Source organism: Trachypithecus francoisi, unplaced genomic scaffold, assembly GCF_009764315.1.
Source record: "Trachypithecus francoisi isolate TF-2019V2 unplaced genomic scaffold, Tfra_2.0 Lachesis_group10, whole genome shotgun sequence".
NCBI classification, from domain to species: domain Eukaryota; kingdom Metazoa; phylum Chordata; class Mammalia; order Primates; family Cercopithecidae; genus Trachypithecus; species Trachypithecus francoisi.
This window is the reverse complement of record NW_022681455.1, coordinates 52,473,247-52,494,093: the sequence shown is the minus strand read 5'-3', so window position 1 is coordinate 52,494,093 and position 20,847 is coordinate 52,473,247. Positions and strand designations below refer to the sequence as shown.

At 42.3% G+C, this 20,847-nt stretch overlaps 1 protein-coding gene across 1 annotated transcript in view; it reads right to left on the bottom strand.

Moving 5' to 3' along the window:
- Positions 1 to 434: 434 nt before the first annotated feature.
- PAQR8 (progestin and adipoQ receptor family member 8) overlaps positions 435 to 20,847 on the bottom strand; it is a 47,032-nt gene continuing 26,619 nt past the window's right edge. The window contains exon 2 of the mRNA XM_033217429.1: positions 435 to 5,039. Coding sequence (XP_033073320.1) covers positions 3,923 to 4,987 — 1,065 coding nt within the window. The 5' untranslated portion in view covers positions 4,988 to 5,039 and the 3' untranslated portion in view covers positions 435 to 3,922. The remainder of the gene's footprint in view (positions 5,040 to 20,847) is intronic.

The following is a 20,847-nucleotide window of genomic DNA, read 5'->3' as shown; positions in this document are numbered from 1 at the left end:
ATATTGTAGAACCTGCTATAGTTGAATCATAGTATAATTCATCATTTTTACATTTATAAAATTATAGCCAATGACTTAAAACTTTTGAAATCTTTTACACTATTATCTATGAAACTAGGAGTATTTATTTAATTACACTGAAATCTTCAGAGAAATCAACTTCATAGCATTTTGTGGGGAAGCAATTTGTTCTACTCACGAGTAGGTATTAGGGTGTGTGTGTGTATATGTGTATGGGGGATGGGATATAGAGTTTTTTTAAAGTTTTTATACTTTCCTGCTTCTTGGTGGAGGTAAAGTGTCCTGACTTCCTTTTCCTGGCAATGGTTGTATAAACAGAACCTTTTAGAGGGGGCCTCTTCAAGGTAGTCCTTGTTAACACCTTGTCAAAGAAACAAGGTGGCTGTTGCTTTAAACTGCTGACACTACAACAATGCATATACAAAATCACTTTAATGGTTATTCATATAAGAAGATTTATATAGACAGAAAATAGCTCCATTTTTACTTTGCCAAGCAATCAAGAAAAACACAAGACCACTAGAATTAGTAGGCAGAAGAAGCCTTCGGGACAATGGCTGTGCCCTTTCTAAGACATGAATGCCATCTGGAGGATCCATTTGAAACTACAGTGCAGTAACCAAAGAACCTAATGTTTTCAAGCGTAAAGGTACTTTTTGTGAACAGGTGGGCAACAGAGGCAGGAATAACTACCTTCATTCTATAGACTTAAACTCCTATGTCTTTCTAGCTTCCAGTAGAAGACTCTTGAGAATATTGTTATTGAGTGAAGTACTTTCCGCTGAAATGGGAAATGAACCCCTAGAGTCTTACAAATATTATTAGCTCATCAGTAAATACAGATCAGGAAGAATTAGGCAAGAGAGAAGCAGGCAAATGTGTCCCCAGTCTAGTGTGTCTTGCCATCTCCTCTCCCTATACTGCATTTCATTCATGAGAAGATGTAAATGACTGACAGTTTAGTTTTTTCAAAGGTATTTACATTTTCATAGGTTGAAAGTCTAAATTAACAGAGAGAGAGAAAGTTAACTAGCAGAATTTCCAGTAGATATGTTGGAGGGGCTATGGTGGAATAAGATAGCCATCTCCTTTATAAAATTATTATTCCTTTTAAACTAGGTCTGTTTTCTTACTGATACACTAAACTTTAACAAAAATGTTTTAAAAGGAGTAATTCCTCAAAAGGCTGAGTAGTTAAAAACATCTGCATTTCCTAGTTTATTTCTTAGAAGATTCTGATATTCTGAGGGCATGTCATAGAGTCTCCTACCTCAATGCCTCTCAAATATCTCCTATTAAAAAACTGTTTGTAGGGCGGGCGTGATGGCTAATGTCTGTAATCCCAACACTTTGGGAGGCTAAGGTGGGCAGATCACTTGAGTTCAGGAGTTCAAGACCAGCCTAAGCAACATGGCAAAACCCTGTCCCTACAAAAAATGCAAAAATTAGCCAGATGTGGTGGCATGCGCCTGTAGTACCAGGTACTTAGGAGGCTGAGGTGGGAGGATTGCTTGAGCTGGGGAGGTCAAGACTGCAGTGAGCCGTGATTGCACCACTGCACTCTAGCCTGGGCGACAGAGTAAGACCCTGACTCAGAAAAAGAGATTTAAGAAAAAAATTTCCAACCAGTTGAGGGGCCAATACTTGTATAAATTAAAACTGTATGGCAATATCTTAATGCCTCTTCCTGTGCTCTTCATGTCACAGTCCATTAACAATGTTCAGATTGGCACTGGTCTGTGTACCCACCTGATCACTGCTCTACCTCCGGTTCTCTCTTTTTAAAAATACATGAATTTGAACTAAAGATCTCTGCCCACAATACCACCAGTTATATTCAAGAGTTTGACTTACACCCTCTTCCCTTATGCTCTCTTCCCTCCCTTCTCCTTCCAACTTTCAAAATAATACAGTCTTTGAATCCATAATAAAGAAAACTTCAATTTCTAGTCCCTATTTTAAATTGACCCTCTACTAACAACGTATGTGCACAATTCCTCCATCCTCTTGTTCAGTTCAACCCAGTTCAGTTTTGCTAATTTTATTTGCCATAAATTTGTCCTAGACACCAGAAGCTTATATAAGACACTTGGGTAACACAGAAGTTCAGATATTTGAGGATTAACAGGAGAAATCCATCTAAGAAAACAATGTAGCTGACAAGAAGCATGCTTTCTTGATATAAAGATTATTGGAAAGCTTCAGTTGAGTATCTTTTTTTGTTTGTGGCCGAAATACAGGTTAAGTCTTTTGATTGATAAGCAATTTTAGCTTTCTGAAGTTTCTTTCATTCACTAGTTGAAGAGCAATATATATCTTTTCTTATCCCAATAACCCAAAACAGAAAATTCTACATGGGCATATATTAAGTGTTCATACATTTCCATTTATAAGGCACAAAACCCACAAATCTCAGAGAAAGGAAGAAAACAAAAGATTTGAAGACAACAAAGTAAATTCAGAGGAGGTTCATCAAACTGGAGTTAAATCATGTTCCTTTTTAGTAAATAAGGGACCTCATACTGACAGGAATCATTGCCTCTGAAAAGAGGGCTTCTGAGCCCTTCTTTTGACACAGCCTCCTTCACTGGATTAGTGTAGAAGTCAATCCTCAGGGAGGGCTGCATGGCCAGAACACATCAATCCCAAGCACCACCAATCCCATAGAAGCTTCTGGGCAGCAATGCTCCAAACAAACCAGGGTGCCTGGTTCACACGTTCTCACCCAAAGGAGGTTTAAAGGACAAACCCACAGTAAACACATATGCTTGCCTATCCCCAGTACTTGAGTATTTTAAGGGTTCTGCTCTAAGCTGACGCAGAACTGCCTGCCTGAGAACCCTGAACTGGGTTAGTTATGTGGGTCCTTTGTGGGACAGCATCTATGTAGGAGACTGGACCTTGGGTTCCTCTTGAAATAATGAGGTCCCTAGAGGGATCCTTAGAACCAACGAATCCTACCAAGAGCTTTTAAAACATGCTGGTCAAATATAGAGATTCCCTGGTGCAACCCCCAGATCTCCTGGTCTGTTACGCAGCCCTGATAACTCTCAAGTACTCCTGTTGTCCACCGGTATAAAATAGAACGGGTCCCATGACACCATGTAGTATCTACGCTTATTGGCTGGGCGTCCTGGTGGCTCTTGGCACTGTAATTTCTAGTACTGTTTACATTAGTATTATATGAGAATAAGCTTTCTGAATGTCCACATGAATCCAAGCATTTCCTGGAAGTATGACTGCTTCCTAGTCCTTTATATCACCATGCAAGGTAGGGATGGGAGTGAACAGCACTTCAGAGAAAACTGCCAGGTAGACAGTTATCCTGAGAAAAGGGTTAGTATTACAGTTGTCGAGAAAGGAGAGACCAGAAATCAGATGAACTGAGTAACTCATTATGTCATCTTGAAGGCTTTCCCACTCTGGACAATTTGAAATCCAAATGAAATTGGGTCCTTGGGTCAATTTATTCCATTACCAAAGAACAGTATAGTAGGATAGCCATTCCAACAGGGTGAGGACCAGCCACCTACTTACTTTCCAGTCCGATTTTATTATCCATTCAGCTTTTAGGAATTGCCCCTGGAGGCCATAGTCAGAATTTTGCTAAATTTTCAGGCATGAAGATGATTCTCCTTATTTCAATGTCTCATGAATCTTATGAGAGATCCCTTCCCTTCCTGTGCCTTGTTAAGCTATGATCCAAAAGGAAAAGGAGTATTCCTTTCATTAACAACAACAAAACTCTTAAATCCTTTGGCTTTCAAACACTGCAGCTATAACATATCCTTGGATATATGTATTAATATAAAGGCCAATCCTTTCAAAGTCAACTTCTATTGTATCAAGTTTTCTCCAAATTATGAGGGGCTTCCTCCACACGTTGCCCCACTTGCCAGCCTCAGGAATCTTTTTTGGTCAGTCTGGCCTTGACTTTGTGCCTCAGAAGGGCTGCGGTGGCAGCACTGCAGGCAGCCAGAAAGAAGAAGGAGAGGCAGGCCATGTGGACAGACAGGGGTCCATGGCGCTGCAGGAAGATCTCCTGCCGCCCCTGGTAGTCCAGGAGGATGGCCTCCAGCTGGGAGAGTGTGCAGATGGACAGAAAGGCATGGAAGATCTGATGCCCATGGCCTACGATGTCACAGGAGCCCGGGAAGTACTTCTCAGGCACCGGGCAGGAGAAGAAATAAGCGCTAACCAGGAAGAAGAGGATCTGGAGGGTGTGGTACCAGGCTGCTTGTTCCTGGCAGCCAGCCAGGTGGCAGAGCGCCACACGGTGTGCCACAGGGCTGATGTCTAGGACGAAGGCCAGCCCTGCCGGCACCACTTGACAGATCTTCCTCATGACTGGGTAAGGCCTCCGGTAACGATATTTGGCATAGCAACAGCCAGCACAAGATAACCAGCCACAGAAGGCAGCTGCTGGCAAGAAGAAAAGCCAGAATCGCTCATACCAGGCCTGGTCAGAGCTGTAGAAGAAATGAGCCAAAGCGCTGCCATATTGGTAAACGCTCACGCCAACATAGTCCACAAAGTAGAAGGTGTAGTGGGAGAGCTCTGACTTTGACTGCAGCAGGTGGGCCAGAAGGCTGCAGGTGAGGTAAGTGATTGACGACAGGATGAAAAGGAGCAGGGGCAGGGAGTGGGTAGACGCCCATGGCAAGGCCTCAGCCTCGGCAAAGGCCCAGAATCGCAAGAGGACAGCCAGGGCTGCCAGTAAATGGGTCCAAACGTTGACCACCTCATTGTGTTTCTGAAAGAGGCTGAAGAAGTAGTAGCGCCACTCGTGACCCGTGGGGCGGTAGCCGGTGCGGATGTAAGGCTCCCGGAAGAGCTGGGGCACATCTGTTTCCGGGACAGTGCAAGGCATCTTGGGAAGCCCATCCTCCAGGATCTTGGGCAGGCGGCGCAGCTGCTGCCCGCTGACTGACAGGGTGCTCAGACGCTCCAAGATGGCGGTCGTCATGGCCGCGGCCCGCCTGCGCTCCGTGCCACGCACTCAGGACAGGTGATGCAACCTGCAGAAAAGAAAGGAAAATTGGCAAAGCGGCAGTGAGACACGAATGCAGCTAAGATAGACAAGGAACTATGGCTATTTTCTTTTCTTTTGAGATGGGATCTCATTCTGTCACCCAGGCTAGAGTGCAGTGACACGATCACAGCTCACTGCAACCTCTAATTCCTGGGCTCAAGTAATCCTCCAGAGTAGCTAGGACCACAGATACTGGCCAACACGCCCGGATAATTTTTTGTTGCTGCTGTTGTTGCAGAGACAGGGGTGTCGCTATGTACAGCGTTTGGACTGGGTCCAAACTCCTGGGCTCAAGGAGTCCTCCCTCCTCGGCCTCCCCAAGTGTTAGTACAGGCATGAGCCACCAGGCCGGCTAGGATCTGTGGTTATTTTAATGGAACGTGGCTTTCTGGTACAGTAGAGGAAGCAAGGAGCTGCAGACAGCTTCTTTGAGCCTCCTTTTCTTCATCTGTAGAATAATGGAGTTGGACTAAGATCTCTTACTGTCCCAACATATTTTTTTTCTTTTCTTTCTTTCCTTTTTTTTTTTTTTTTTGAGACAGAGTTTCACTCTTGTTGCCCAGGCTGGAATGCAATGGCGCCATCTCAGCTCACCACAACCTCCGCCTTCCGAGTTCAAGCGATTCTCCTGCCTCAGCCTCCCAAGTAGCTGGGATTACAGGCATGTGCCATCACGCCTGCTAATTTTGTATTTTTAGTAGAGATGGGGTTTCTCCATGTTGGTCAGGCTGGTCTCAAACTCCCGACCTCAGGTGATCTGCCCACCGGCCTCCCAAGGCTTTTTTTTTTTTGAAACAGAGTCTGGCTCTGTTGCCCAGCTGGAATGCAGTGGCGCAATCTTGGTTCACTGCAACTTCCGTCTCCCGGGTTCAAGCAATTCTTCTGCCTCAGCCTCCCAAGTAGCTGGTATTACAAGCATGCACCACCATGCCCAGCTAATTTTTGTATTTTTAGTAGAGATGGGGTTTTACCATGTTGGCCAGGCTGGTCTCGAACTTCTCACCTCAAATTATCTGCCCGCCTCAGCCTCCAAAAGTGCTGGAATTACAGACGTAAGCCACCATGCCTGGCCTGTCCCAATATTCTATGTTTACTGCACTTACTGTGAGGCAAAGTTACATCTTGTAAAATGGAAATGTTAGCTACCCTAACATAATTTAGTGATATCGATGACTTAATGATTATCACGATTTAATTATAAGTAAGGTAGCCTTTAAAGGATATGGGATTTTCTCAATATTAAAATGTAATAGGCTTTAATAGCATGAAATATCGTATTGAAATATAAGAATTACAAATCTTGATATCGCTAATGATAGACTGTATTTCTTTAGCACCTACCTAATCTTAAACTATCTGCTAATTTCACTGGTACTTTGAAAGTATGAGGTGAGCAACTGACTAAGCCTCATATTTAAGACAGGCAAATTGACTTATCAGTTAGGTTGCTAAAGAACAATGCACATTCTAGGATATCCTAACAGTTAAAATTAACATGTGACCTAAATTTAACATAAAATCTAATTGCAAAGACTGTTGTTCATTTTTTAAAATTATGTTCTGAAAAGCGAGTAGTTTTAGATTTGCCTCTCTTGGGTAATTAAAACTGTACTTAGTGATTTCAGGCTTCAGAAATGCTTAACTTGTATTTCTCGGTGACAGACAAATACAGCAATTATTTCATAAAATATTTCATAAAACTGCTGCAAAATTTCATGTGAAGTTGCTAGGTAAAGAAATAGATTTTGAGCATTTCTAGTTACCTTATGTAATTATGTTTCCCAAGCTTTTTTCTTCAGAAAAATTCAATATCTGATTTATCTAAATGCACCCCTTCTTTCAAAGACCCTCAACTGGAGCACATACAGCAAGTACTGTTCAAGGTGCTTACTAATTTTAGCAAAGAAAATGTAATTCCTACTCATACATCTCAATCAATATTGAAAGAGAAAAAATACCTAATCAGGTAAAAAAGTGTAGGGCATGAAAATTAATAAAATGTAAAGAAGTTCAGGGAGACCTGGAGTCAAGCTCCAGTTTTGCCACTTACTGGGGTGACCCTGGGCAAGTTACAGAATTTCTGTCAGCCTCAGTTTCTTCATAATTCTATATATTATATGGGTTGTATGATAGTTAAATGAGAGGATCTAAAAAATGAAGTGCTTAGCACTCTGCCCAGCCCAAGATGAGTACATAGTAAATGTGAAGTATTGCTGTCATTTTTATTGCTATGAGCTGGGCTCTGTACTATGTACTAGGGATACAAAGACTGGTAAGATACACTTCCTGCCTTCAAAGAGATCAAAGTTTACTGGGGAAACGGACATGTAGGGGAATCAACACAAAAATGTGCAATAAGTGCTCCATTAGAGACAAATACTGGTTCACAGGGGTCTCAGCAAATAACCAAAACAGGGACAGGATGGGAGTATAGCCCTCTCAAAGTGACCCTGAACTGAATCTTGAAGAAAAATCAGAATTCCTGAGAAAAGATAAAGGCGGAAGAGACTTGTAGGCAGAGAGCAAGGTCAAAGAACTTCTGCCAAGATACGGGCTTGGAAAGCCTGGAGCATCTGAGGTCACTGTAGTTTGCAGTTATGACATTGGTGCCAGAGAGACCTGAGCTCACATCCTGAGCCCCACCATCAACAAGCTGCATTAATCCAGCCTGAGCTTTGTTATCTGTGGAGTAAACAACAGAGAAGCTACCTTACAGGGCTGAAAAAGAACTATATGACATAATGCCTGTAAAGTGTTTAACAAAGTGCTTGGTTCCAAGTCTGCATTAGTACTTGCCATTATTATGACCATCACTGATACGAGATGCAGGAATCATTCATGAGGTCAGGGCCTAATGTCCCCTCCATACCTTGAACCTATTTCTATGGCAGCCCTTATAACCCTGTATTGAGGCATTCATTTAGCCAGCACCCATCAGACAGTGGTCTTCTACCAGAAATGGGCTATGAACTCATGCTCAATGTAGGAATTAAAGACACCAAGAGAAATGTATTAAGGATTACAGAGCCGGCCAGAAAGAGAAACAGAAAGAGGGAGTGTGGGAGAGAGAAAGAAAATGCTAATTAGAATACCTGAATTCATTTAAAAACAAAAAGAAAAGAAAAAGCTAAGCAGTGCTTCTGCTATCAGCCAGCAGAGGGATCCGAGTGCCTAAGAGTTCAGTTCCGGATGGAGGTTTCTCCAACTGACCTTGGTGGACGAACTACAGGAATGGGCCCGGGACATGGGATAACTTCTCAAGTTGTCCTGTTGCTGTTAGCAACATATAATCTGGAGGTGCTGGGCTTGTTGGAGTTCTGGGGAATTAAAGTGCTCTATTGTTTAGATATAATCTTCTACTACCCTCTTGTGAAGTAGAGAGCAAACCAGATGAAATTACCAGTCTAATTTTATGGCTGGGAGAAATCAAGGTGAGTCACTGGGGTTATAAAGCTATAGAAGAAGGAATCCCCAAAGATGCTCCCAGTAGCCCTGTCTGCATGCTATCTAAAATCAAGGCTATTTCTCTCATCTTTGGGAACCCAAACCATCTTTGGGAACCCAAACCAATCAGACGATTCCTGCATCCAGAGTTAAATAATATATAACCACACAATTCCTACTTATTTTCATATCCTTAAAATAGCACATCCATCACATAGCAGGTTCTTATAAACTGACAACTCAACTGAATTTCTAAAGACTAAAACTTAGGGTTTTAGTAGTTTAGTGATTGGAAGAGAGCACAATTCAGATCTGAGAACTAACTGGCATATCTGTCTGTTCTGAGGGAGAAAGGACAGAACATGATACTGCCTTATTGTTGGTCTGCAGAAGACCATGACTGCAGAGCTCTGACAGTTCCTTCTAGTTCTCATATCACCAGCCTCCCTCATGACTTTATGTTGACAAGTTCTTTTCTGGAAATTATTTCTACTTCACTCTTACAGAAAATAAACTAGGAAGAGATTTATAGAACTAAGAAGCAGAAAGGTACAAGTCCAAAAGGATATTAACTTTAACTTCAAAAGAAAAGGTGCACCGGGAAAATAAATTGGCAGAATCATCATTTCCCTTACAAATGAGATATTGAAAATGCAGCCACTGAGATCTCAGGGTCTTCTTAACAGCTCCACCCCCTGGAGTGTGTAACCCAATACCCACAAAGGAATCTGAGAGTCCAGGTATACAAACACCGTGGCCTCTAACTCAGAATATGATTCCTTACCTCTCTCAGGAATGAGAGGGTCGCAAAGATCTGTCATCTGAGGGTAAAAAGGACTTAAATTTCCCAGCCAAGGGCAGTGGCTCACGCCTGTAATCCTAGCACTTTGGGAGGCTGAGGCGGGTGGACTGCTTGAGGTCAGGAGTTCGGGACCAGCCTGATCAACATGTTGAAACACCATCTCTACTAAAAATACAAAAATTAGCTGGGCATGGTGGCCGGTGCATGTAATCCCAACTACTAGGAAGGCTGAGGCAGGAGAATCACTTGAACCGAGGAGGAGGAGGTTGCAGTGAGCCGAGATCATGCCACTGCACTGCAGCCTGGGTGACAAAGCGAGACTTCGTCTCAAAAACAAGAACAGCAACAAAGGACTTAAATTTCCCTTTGGTAGTACAAGGTCATGAAAAATTCTAAGGTTGGGCGCGGTGGCTCACACCTGTAATCCCAGCACTTTGGGAGGCCGAGATGGGCGGATCACCTGAGGTCAGGAGTTCGAGACCAGCCTGGCCAATATAGTGAAACCCTGTCTCTGCTAAAAATACAAAAAAATTAGCTGGGTGTGTTGGCAGGCTCCTGTAATCCCAACTACTCAGGAGAATCACTTGAACCCAGGAGGTGGAGGTTGCAGTGAGCCAAGATCATGCCATTGCACACCAGCCTGGACAACAAACGCAAAACTCTGCCTCAAAAAAAAAAAAAAAAAAAAAAGGAAAGAAAAATTCTAACCTTGTGGTCAGAAAGAGGGTTTGGGTTGTTTTTCTTTTTTCCCTCTCTTTGTCATTTCCTTAGCAACCACCTCTTCCCCTGCCATGAAATTCTGCCTTTGAGAGCAGCTAACACAGCCACAAAAATGGTACTCTGAGTTATAATTCTTTTATCCTCATTAACTTCAGAAGCCACTGTGAAGTGGGGTCTGCCCCCCTCCCTCTTAGGCCTCACTTTCACCAAGCAGGAATGGGCAACGCTTCCATGATTCAAAGGACCAGCTGTAAAGTTTGAGCCCGTTTTGGAGGAAACCACATGCTGTCATCATGATGTTGAATCCTCCCAGCCTTCCATGTGGCTGCACTGAGTAAAGAGCCCCTCCCTCACTTCTGACCTCTGTTCCCACGCCCTCCTCCCTAACCTGAAGTGACTATCAGCTGACCAAGATTCTACCTTAGAACAATCTCCTTTGTACAGGGTTCACTCCAACTCCTGGACAGCTGAAATTTAAATCTTCCTCAAGAATTTTTATGAACTGGATAATTTCAAGTCTTATAATTTTGATCAACCAGAAATCTTTTTCAGAGCAAGGATTATCTGTTCAACACTATTCCAGGCTATAAAAGCCGCAGAAGAATACAATAAGACCCTTTACTTCAAGAAGTTTGGAAGAGTCAAACTTCATGAATCAATAGCCAACACCAGATGACCCACATAATCAAGTGTAAAGTAGAGCGAAATACAAATAGATCTGTAGAAGAGAACGCACTCAGAGTATGCGGGGGCAGCCTTGGGGGGAAGTGGGCTTATGTTAGCCCTAGAAGGCTGGATAGAGCTCAGACAAGTGAGAATTGGGGCATTCTAGCAAAGAGGCAAAATAAGAGCATAGGAATGGTATGACTTCCTGGTAGGTCTATGAGCAGAGAGGCTACTGGGGAGTAATGAGGAAGGGAGTGGGCTAGGTGCAGTGGAATTAGTGAAAGTTTAGGTTTGATGTTACAGAGGAAATGGGAGTCATTTCTCTCCCCTGAAACTATTACCCTGTTTCAGTGCTCATCTCCCCTGAGCTCTGCAAGGATTCCCAATGCTAACCAATGCCTCCTCTCTTGGCTTAAGTGACAATGACACTACCCTCTCTGGCCCCACCTTGGGCTTTCTTCTCCCACCATCCCTGTCAATTGTGGTATCTGCCGCCTTTTCACCATCCACAGTCTCTCAGATAGGCACTTCTCCCAGGCCCTTAGCTTCAGCTAGCACCTGTATCCGCTGATTTCCAAATTTGCCTCCAGCCAGATCTTTCCTGAGGTTTGAATTCAAATATCCATCTGCTCTAGATGTGTTCAAAAGAATGTCTCCCATGGGCACTTCAAACTCATCTTCAGACATTTCCTTCAACCCAGACTTGACTCATTCCCTACATCTAATCAGAATCAAGGTTTGCTGATTTTATCTCAACATTTGTGGAATCCATTGCCTTTTCCATTTCTACTGCTCTCCCTTAATTTAGGCCTTCAGAATTAACTTATGTTAATGATGACAATAGCAGTCTCATAACTGACCTTTCTTCATCAATAATGACTCTCTTAACTCATATGCCCAACCCTCATTTCATTCAGGGCAACAGTTTAAAAATGGAAATCTGATTATCATTCCCTCCTCAAAATTCTTCAACAGCTCACCATTGTTTGTTTACAATACAAATTCTAAGCCCTAATTATTCAAACAGATCCTTTCTCTGTTGACCTTCCTATTCCAGCCTCCTCTCCCAGAGCCCATACCTCTAAGGCCACTTTGTTGGTCCAGATCTTAATACTCTTAATACTGGGAGTTCTTGACACTCTATCTCCCATGCATGCAAACTTAGTAAGCTCTAGCCCAGCAACTCTGGCTCATTTTCAACACTCTACCTGGAAGTCGGCTCCACCAGGAAGTTCTTCTTAACTCCCAGACTGGCTTAGGGTTCTCTCCAGCCCTCATTAGACTCCCAGTTTGCTTCATTCATGGAGCTGGGTTCATTCATTTACTCCACTTACTTTCCCATTAGCCACAAGCTCCTTAAAGGCAGGGACTGTTAGGTGCAGAAGTCCCCATGTTGAAAATAATATCTGGCATATAGAAGAAACCTTACAATTATTTACTGAATGAACAGTTCTTTAGGCCCAGGCTCATGGCACCAATTTCCTATACTTCTGCAAAGGTGAAGAAAAAAAGAAGTAATGGATTGGGAGTCAGGAATTCTGGCTATTAGTATTTGCTCTACTCAGGTGTGTGACTATGCCTAAGACAATCAATTACTCAGAGTCATTGTCCTCATAAAAAAGGGTGGGTGAGAGGAGGTGATTTCCTGTCTATCCACTTTTAAGGAAGAAAACAGAATGAATAATAACAAAATGGTCAGTCATGGAATAGTACTTTCAAGAGGCAAAACATGCACATAAAGTCCTAGTAATATTTCAAATAAAGAGCCCACTGAAGGATATAAATTAGTAAAAATAAATCTATCCACACATATTTTCTACCTTATAATTGATTTTAATGTAATTTTTTAAAATCAAAAAGGAGTATTTTTTTTGGTAACACTTCTGGGAATCGTCATAATACTGCCTCCCTGGGTCAAGTCTGGGCTGAATGACATGTTTGAAAATGTTGAGTTTGAAGTGCCCACATGGGGGACATTCATTTGGACACATCTAGAGCAGTGGGACATTTGAACTGCCCTATCTCCTTTAAGGATTTTTAATTAGATTCAGATTATAATGGAATTGGAATTAAAAGTTCTATTTACTGAGTATATGTACCATGAATTCACTTAATGTTTATAAGAAAGTGTTAGAAAAAGTTGAATAATGCCTTGCGTTATATAGGGATCTAATCTTTTTTTTTTTTTTTTTTTTTTGAGACGAAGTCTCGCTCTGTTGCCCAGGCTGGAGTGCAATGGCGCGATCTTGGCTCACTGCAACCTCCGCCTCCCGGGTTCAAGCAATTCTCCTGTCTCAGCCTCCCGAGTAGCTGGGACTAAACTACAGGCACATGCCACTATGCCCAGCTCATTTTTTGAATTTTTAGTAGAGACAGGGTTTCACCATATTGGTCAGGCTGGTCTCAAACTCCTGACCTCAGATGATCCACCCACCTCGGCCTCCCAAAGTGTTGGGATTATAGGTGTGAGTCACTGTGCCCGGCCAGGATCTAATCTTAAAGATTTATGTTAGAAGAGCCTTGCAAATTTTTTTTCTTTAATGGAAAGAGAAAAATGGGGTAAAAATCCCAAGTTCATGGTAATAATTTGACATTTTAGCCAAAAATTGTGCATTTAGGTGTTCTTTTTAAAAGAAAATCACAGAACTAAGCCAAATACAGATGTTCATTGACATATGATGGGTTATATAGCCCAGTAAACTCATTGTTAAGTTGAAAATGCATTTAATGCACCTAATCTACTGAACCTAACCACTCTTAGCCTAGCCTACCTTAAATGTGCTCAGAACACACACATTAGCCTACAGGTGGGGAAAGTCATCTGGCAGCAGAGGACACTGTAGGGTATTGGTTGTTTTGAGATCACATGGCTGACTGGGAGCTGCAGCTTACTGCTGCTTCCCAGAATTGCTAGAGTATTTCACCGCCTATCACTAGCCTTGGAAAAAATCAAAATCCCAAATGCAAAGTATGGTTTCTATTGAATGTGTATCACTTTCACACCATCCTAAGTTGGGGATCATCTGTATTCTTAAGGTTTGGTTTTGTTTTCCTAGTTCTGACTGATGGAAACTACCTAAAATGCATTTCCTTTTCAGTAACTTTCAATAAAACAATGAAATGACACGTTTTTGGTGATAGTTGTTATCCCCTGAAAACACAGCAAAATATGTCAAGTATCCATAAGAGACCATTTAACTTTCAGAGAGGAACTTTATGGATAAGCAGAGCAGTACCTGGGCACATCTCCTATCACCTGAGAAACAGGTGTAACCGTGTCTAACAGGTATGCCCACTGCACTCACTGCTCCTGGCCATCTCCTCCATCTGCTGGATTCCCTCTCATTGGCCCCTGTCTGAATTTGAGTCCTTACTATCTCTCACAGGAACCTCTGTAGGATACAGGAGGCTTTCCTGGTCCCTACCTGTGTGTCTCTTTAACTGTCCCCAAAGCATCTCCCACTCTGCCACTTTGTGTTTCAGTTATTCTGCCATCCTCTCAGGACTTTGTCCTTCTGTGCATGCCTGGAATGCCCACACCACTGATGTCCACTGGCCAACTCCTACTCATGCTTCATGTCCCATCACAAATGGCCCCTGTGAAGCCTTCCCCTCAGGTGCTCCTTCACCTAACTGCCACTGCACTTAATAGTCCTTCATTATAGGACTTTCCTTACTATATGCCTACATGGTTTGCATTATATGTCTCTGTGACCACTAAACTACGAGATCCTTTGAGGGCTGAGAATATTTTTATCATTAGCATTGTGCCTAGCACATCGATATTCCAAGAAATCGCTGTTGAATGAACGAATGAATGAATGGATGGAATGAAAGTGTCCAAATCGACCAGGTACAGTGGCTCACACCTGTAATCCTAGCACTTTGGGAAGCTGAGTAGGGAGTACAGCTTGAGCCCAGGAATTCAAGACCAGCCTTGGCAACACAGCAAGACTCTATCTCTATAACAAATTTAAAAATTAGCCAGGCATGGTGGAGCACACCTGTAGTCCCAGTTACTCAGGATGCTGAGGTGGGAGGATCATGTGAGCCCAGGAGGTTGAGGCTACAGTGAGCCATGGTTCTGCCACTGCGCTCCAGCCTGGACAACAGAGCAAGACCCCATCTCAAAAAAAAAAAGAGAGAGAGAGAGAGAGAAAGTGTCAGAATAATAGTATCAAACACTTATACGATGTCTAGCACATACCAGACAGTGTTTTGGGCGCTTTGAAAATATTAACTTATTTAAACTTCCCATCAACTACCTGACACCAGTACTATTATCATTCCCATTTCACAGATAAGGAAACAGAGTCACAGAGAGATTATCTAACTTGTCCAAGGCTACACAGTATGTGATAGATCCAGGAGGTAACTAAGCAGTGCACTTTCGAGTCTGGGTTCTTAACCACTATGCCTCAAAAAATGCACTCTATGACTAAACTCCAATATTTTTTGAAATACAACTTCAAATATGCTGCTGCAATACTGCTTTGCTTCATTAACAAAGACAACTTGCAGTTGGCCTTACAAAAACAATCAGTACTGCAAAGTTTCTCAGTGCTTTGACACTGAGTTTACTTGTAAATCAGATTCCAATGCTCCCTAAGAGAATAAAATGTGACTTCCACAAAATCTGAGTGGAATCTATCAAATAATCCAAATAGGTCTATTAGCCCAGATAAATATGATCATAAATCTGATGGGCCTCTTTAATATTAAAGAGACACATGGTTCATTGTGGCTAGCTTTACAGAACTGGTGGGGTGAGACATTCCAATCATAAACCTGAGGTCATTTATCAGCCTACTGGTGGAACACACAATGGCAATGAGATCACTAAATCTGCTATGCATATAGCAAGCTACCTAAAAAGCCTCTCCCAAATTAACAAAGTGGGGGATTAAAGAAAAGCTCCATATTTGGGAAACTGGCACTGTCTGGTACTGAAGACATTTTATCTGGATGCCAAATAGAAGCACTCCAAAGCAATAGTGTTTCCTGACCTATTACAAGGATGCTATGTGACTCTACCACAAACTTGGAATAGCTGATTCCCTGAAAAGAACACTGGGCAAGAAATTAGAAGTCCCAATGTTTAGTTCTAGCTCTACCACTATGTGACTTTTTTTTTTTTTTTTTTTTAGACAGAGTCTTGCTCTGTCACCCAGGCTAGAGTGCAGTGGCGCTATCTCGCCTCACTGCAACCTCCACCTCCCGGGTTCAAACAATTCTCCCACCTCAGCCTCCCGAGTAGTTGGGACTACAGGTGCACACCACCACACCCAGCTAAATTTTTTTTGTATTTTAGTAGAAACGGGGTTTCACCATGTTGCCCAGGTTGGTCTCGAACTCCTGAGCTCAGGCAATCTGCCTGCCTAGGCCTCCCAAAGTGCTCTAAGTGACTTTTAAGCAAATTATTCAACCTCTCCATGCCTTGGTATCCTTGCCCATAAGATGGGGGTGTAATCTATATAACCTCTAATACTGTAAAATTCCACAATTCACCTGGGCTATGTTTTGCTTTGTACTGAACGTCAAGCAGCATGCTGAAATCACCAACAAACAGATCCTGTGACATCACTCCATGTCACTGTGTGTGGGACTCACACAGATGGCAGGAAAGTGACCTGCTGGTTGTTGGATAGAGGACAAACGAGCAGCAGTTCCTATCAAAGGCAGAAGAAATGCTTCCAGAATTCACAGAAGCCCAGCTTCACACATCACTGCATCACTATAAATGGCTGCAAAGGAATAGCAGCCAAAATGACAACCTGGTGTCCATTTGTAAGGACTGGAACTGTGCTTTAAGCAGCCTTTGAGCCAGAGGTGGAGTTGGAAACAGCCTCACATGCCTCAGGATCTCCATAGTCATTAAGTGAGAGACCTCTGGGCTCATACTGATCTTTACAGCCACATCTTCCAAGGAGCATATCACTATTTGTAAAGCCACATTTGAAAGAGTGGCACTACCAGTGCAATCCTATTATTAGCAGAGATCATTTGAACATCAATTCAGATTCACCAATGGTCAGTGCATATTTCCCCCCTATATTTAACAAAACCTAACAAAAGAATCTCGACATCCAAAAATGGAGTATTTGAGTAAATTAAGATAAATCTACACAATACACTTATTAAAATAACTAGCATATTGACATTCATTGTTATACAAAGAGACACGATATGTGTGCTCCATTGGTTTTTCACTGTAGTCTCCACTGCACTCAGAAAAGTGATGGACTAGCACATTGTACATTCTCAAAAAAATTTTTCTTGAATGAATAAATGAGTCAAAGACATGTAAAGGAAAAAACAGACTTAAAGTATGTGTCCCACCCAGCCCTATTTTTGTAAATATACAAACATGGTACAGATGAAGTATGGAAGTGCATATAATCAAAACAATACAGCTATTAACATGAGAGGATTGTGGGGAATTTTACTTTTCTTCTGGAAATACTATCATTATAGTACTTTTTAACAAACATTTACGACTTTTGTAATTGGAAAGCAAATGTTAGTACTACTCTGCAAACAGGAATATTTGACATAAATATGCAAAAATTGGTAAAACATAAGTTGGTAAAATATTAAGACCCTCCCCAATAAACAGCCCAGCATTACAAAGGAATACATGCATACTTGCATTATTCTGTGAGTTCAACTAGTTAGCATACCATATTAATCATTAGGAGTAACCTAACTATACTTGCCATAGTGTAAGCCATTGGTCATGGGGGGTTTAAAGGGAAAAAAGTATGTAACATCTACTGTTAATGCAGCAAAGATGTTCTCTTATATTGGAAAAGCCAGTATACACAATATTGTCAGAAGACTTTTCCCACAACACACAAGCTCAAACGGCATTAATAAGTGAGTCACTTCCTGACCATGTGGGTTTGTGGTACGGCGGAACCGTGCCTATAAAAAAAAAGTAAGGTACACCTTTTTGCCACAGATGTGGCAGCAAGATATGTCCTTCTGGGCTCAGTGACCTCTCCACTTATGAATCTTTTCCTCTGTGGTGTCCTATAATATTCCTAAGAGGAGAAAGAAAAGACAGCCTTAATTTGTTGCTGTGCCCTTCGGAAGATGAGCAGAGCATATTTCCTGAGTGCCTTTTTCTCTTTGTCCAACTAGAACCCTCTAAGCTAGAATTTCTGTCTGTTCTGTCACTTCCTATACTTTCCACATCTCAGCTAATCTCACTTGAGAAAGTACTGGTTTCAAAATGCATCATTACAGACACAGAATGCACCTGCCACATGGAATAAATAGTATCTGTGTTTAATCTGTCAAATGGGAGAAGTCAGAGGAGCTGGGAACAATTTACTAGAACACACTGAGCAGTCTCCGGCCAATCAACAGTTCAGGTGTGAGGATCATGTTCCTCTGAGACTTCTTGTTTGAGTAAAGGTAAACTCTGCTGTCTGAAACTCCCACTAATTAAAGCCTAGGGACAGGTGTCTCCCTGGACTTTCTACACGAATGTAAGCATCGGCTTCGTTAGGTGTGGTTTGGCTTCAGTCAGGCAACCTCTCAACTAAATCTAGCTTCTCACCGGCAGGAAGCTTCATCATGATCTGCAAACCAGCTGGGACCTAGGCCAGCCCGGGTGAACATGAAGAGAGCTGCTCATTTCCACTGGCAGGAAATCAATCTTGGAAATGTCCTCTCCATAGCAGAAAAATCAGATAACAAATCGAGCAAGGGTTTGGAGCACCATATAAAGAAAGCTGTGTTCCCTAGCAATTAAACATTAACTCTTCTGCAGTGACAACAGTACACTCCTGGTGGTTCTAAGACCCAGCATTTTTATTTGCTCTAAAGAGTCAAGCAAGTCACTTTATTCTCCATTTCTCCTTAGATATCCCCAAGGCCTTAGTTCAATTCCAAATCACCACAAAGCCTTCTCCAGGCCATCTGGATTCCTCCCCCGCCCCCAACACTGTATCTATTCCACATATTTTCATAAGTAGAACATCGGGCTTGCCCATTACTTCACTACTGTGTGTGTAGAGAGCCTTCTCTCTTCTGCTTATTGAATTGCAAGCCTCTGGAGACAGGAACACTGGCTTACCTATGCTTTATTTCTATCATGCCCCAGAATGTGTCAATAGATCATTGTTCAAAAACAAAGTGAAATGACTATCCTTTGCCTGCTTCTAAAGGTAAAAACCAGTGAGATCTAAGATAACGAAAATGTGAGTTTTCAAAAGAAAACACCATTTGAGTTGGATCTTATTTATGTACGTGGTTCATCCACTTGAGAGGTTTAAACACCAATATTTAAATTGCTGGCTGAATTTCTAACCATCAGTTCGTTTTTGGTCTATCATCTCCTACCATTTGTCGCTTTTATGACCAAGAATGCCTAAGCAAAGATTTAGGAAAAGGAGGGGCCAGGCAGAGAAACATAATGTAAAATAACACTGGAGCACTGTTAGAACTCGTTTTTATTCTTGTTGCATACAAAAGGGCAGAACAGACTGTCCTGATTGCCTGAACAAGCCACACACTTGACATCGCCAATGTTATTGTAGCCTGCTGTGCCTGGCAAAACCCACTTCTCTCTCAAATTCAGGCTCAGATATAACCCCTCCCCTGTGAAGCTTAGCGACAGGCTGAAGTAGAATTCATCATGTCTTATTAAACCCTCTTTGTCCATTCACTGGTGCTGTAAGGAAATATCATAGACTAGGTGGCTTATAAACAACAGAAATCTATTTTTCAGTTTCTAGAGGCTGCAAAAGTCCAAGATCAAGGCACCAGCAGTTTTGATGTCCAGTGAGGGCCCACTTCTGGTTCAAACACAACTGTCTTCTTGCTATGTCCTCACATGGCAGAAGAGCCAAGGGAACTCTCCTGAGTTTCTTTTATAAAGGCAGTAATACCATTCATCTAGGTCAGTGGTCCCCAACCTTTTCTGCACCAGGGACCAATTTCATGGAAGACAATTTTTCCATGTACGGGGGCTGGGGGTTGAGGAGGATGGTTTCAGGATGATTCAAGTCCATTACATTTATTGCTTTTTTTTTTCCCCCCTGACACAGGGTCTCGCTCTGTTGCCCAGGCTGGAGTGCAGTGATGCCATCTCAGCTCACTACAACCTCCCAGGCTCAAGCCATTCTCATGCCTCAGCCACCCAAGTAGCTGGGATTATAGGCATGTGCCACCACGCCTGGCTGATTTTTGTATTGTTAGTAGAGATGGAGTTTCGCCATGTTGGCCAGGCTGGTCTCAAACTCCTGACTTCAAGTGATCCACCCACCTTGGCTTCCCAAAGTGCTGGGATTACAGGCATGAGCCACTGGATCCAGTCTATTTCTATTCTTTTTACATTATAATATATAAGGAAATAATTATACAACTCACCATAATGTAGAATCAGTGGGAGCCCTCAGCTTGTTTTCCTGCAACTAGATGGTCCCATCTGGGGTGATGGCAGACAGTAACAGATCATCAGGCATTAGATTCTCATAAGGAGAGTACAACCTAGATCCTTTGCATGTGCAGTTCACAATAGGGTTGGTACTCCTATGAAAATCTAATGCTGCTAATCTGACAGGAGGCAGTAAAGCCAGCAAAGCAGAGCGGCTGTAAATACTGATGAAGCTTTGCTTGCTTGCCCGCTGATCACCTCCTGCTGTGCAGCTCAGTTCCTAACAGGCCACAGACGGGTACTGGGGTTTGGGGGATCCCTGATCTAGGTGATTACCTCCTAACAGCCCTACATTCTAATATCCTTACATTAGGGGTTAGGATTTCAACATATTAATTTGGGGAGACACTTCAGTCTATAGCATCCTCTTAGCATTATGCTATAACTGGCTGTACATATGTCTTCCTTTAAATTGTGAAATTCATTGGGTTGCATAAGGAAGTTATTCAAAATATTTTTTCAAAGATTTTAGCTTGTGTTACTTGATTGTGAGAATAACTGAGGTACAGTGAATTTAAGTGACCTATTCAAAGCCCTAAACCAAATCAGCAATAATGTATGGGCAGACCCCAATAATTCTGACCCGTGTCCCAAGAGTCCAGCCAACTGACTGTGTCTTTGGAGAAGAAGGTCTATCAGCTGTGAATGAAAAGGAAGTATTAGATGAGAAGATAGTGCTTGTCCATCTCTGAGCTGCTGATCGACTCGGAATCCCGG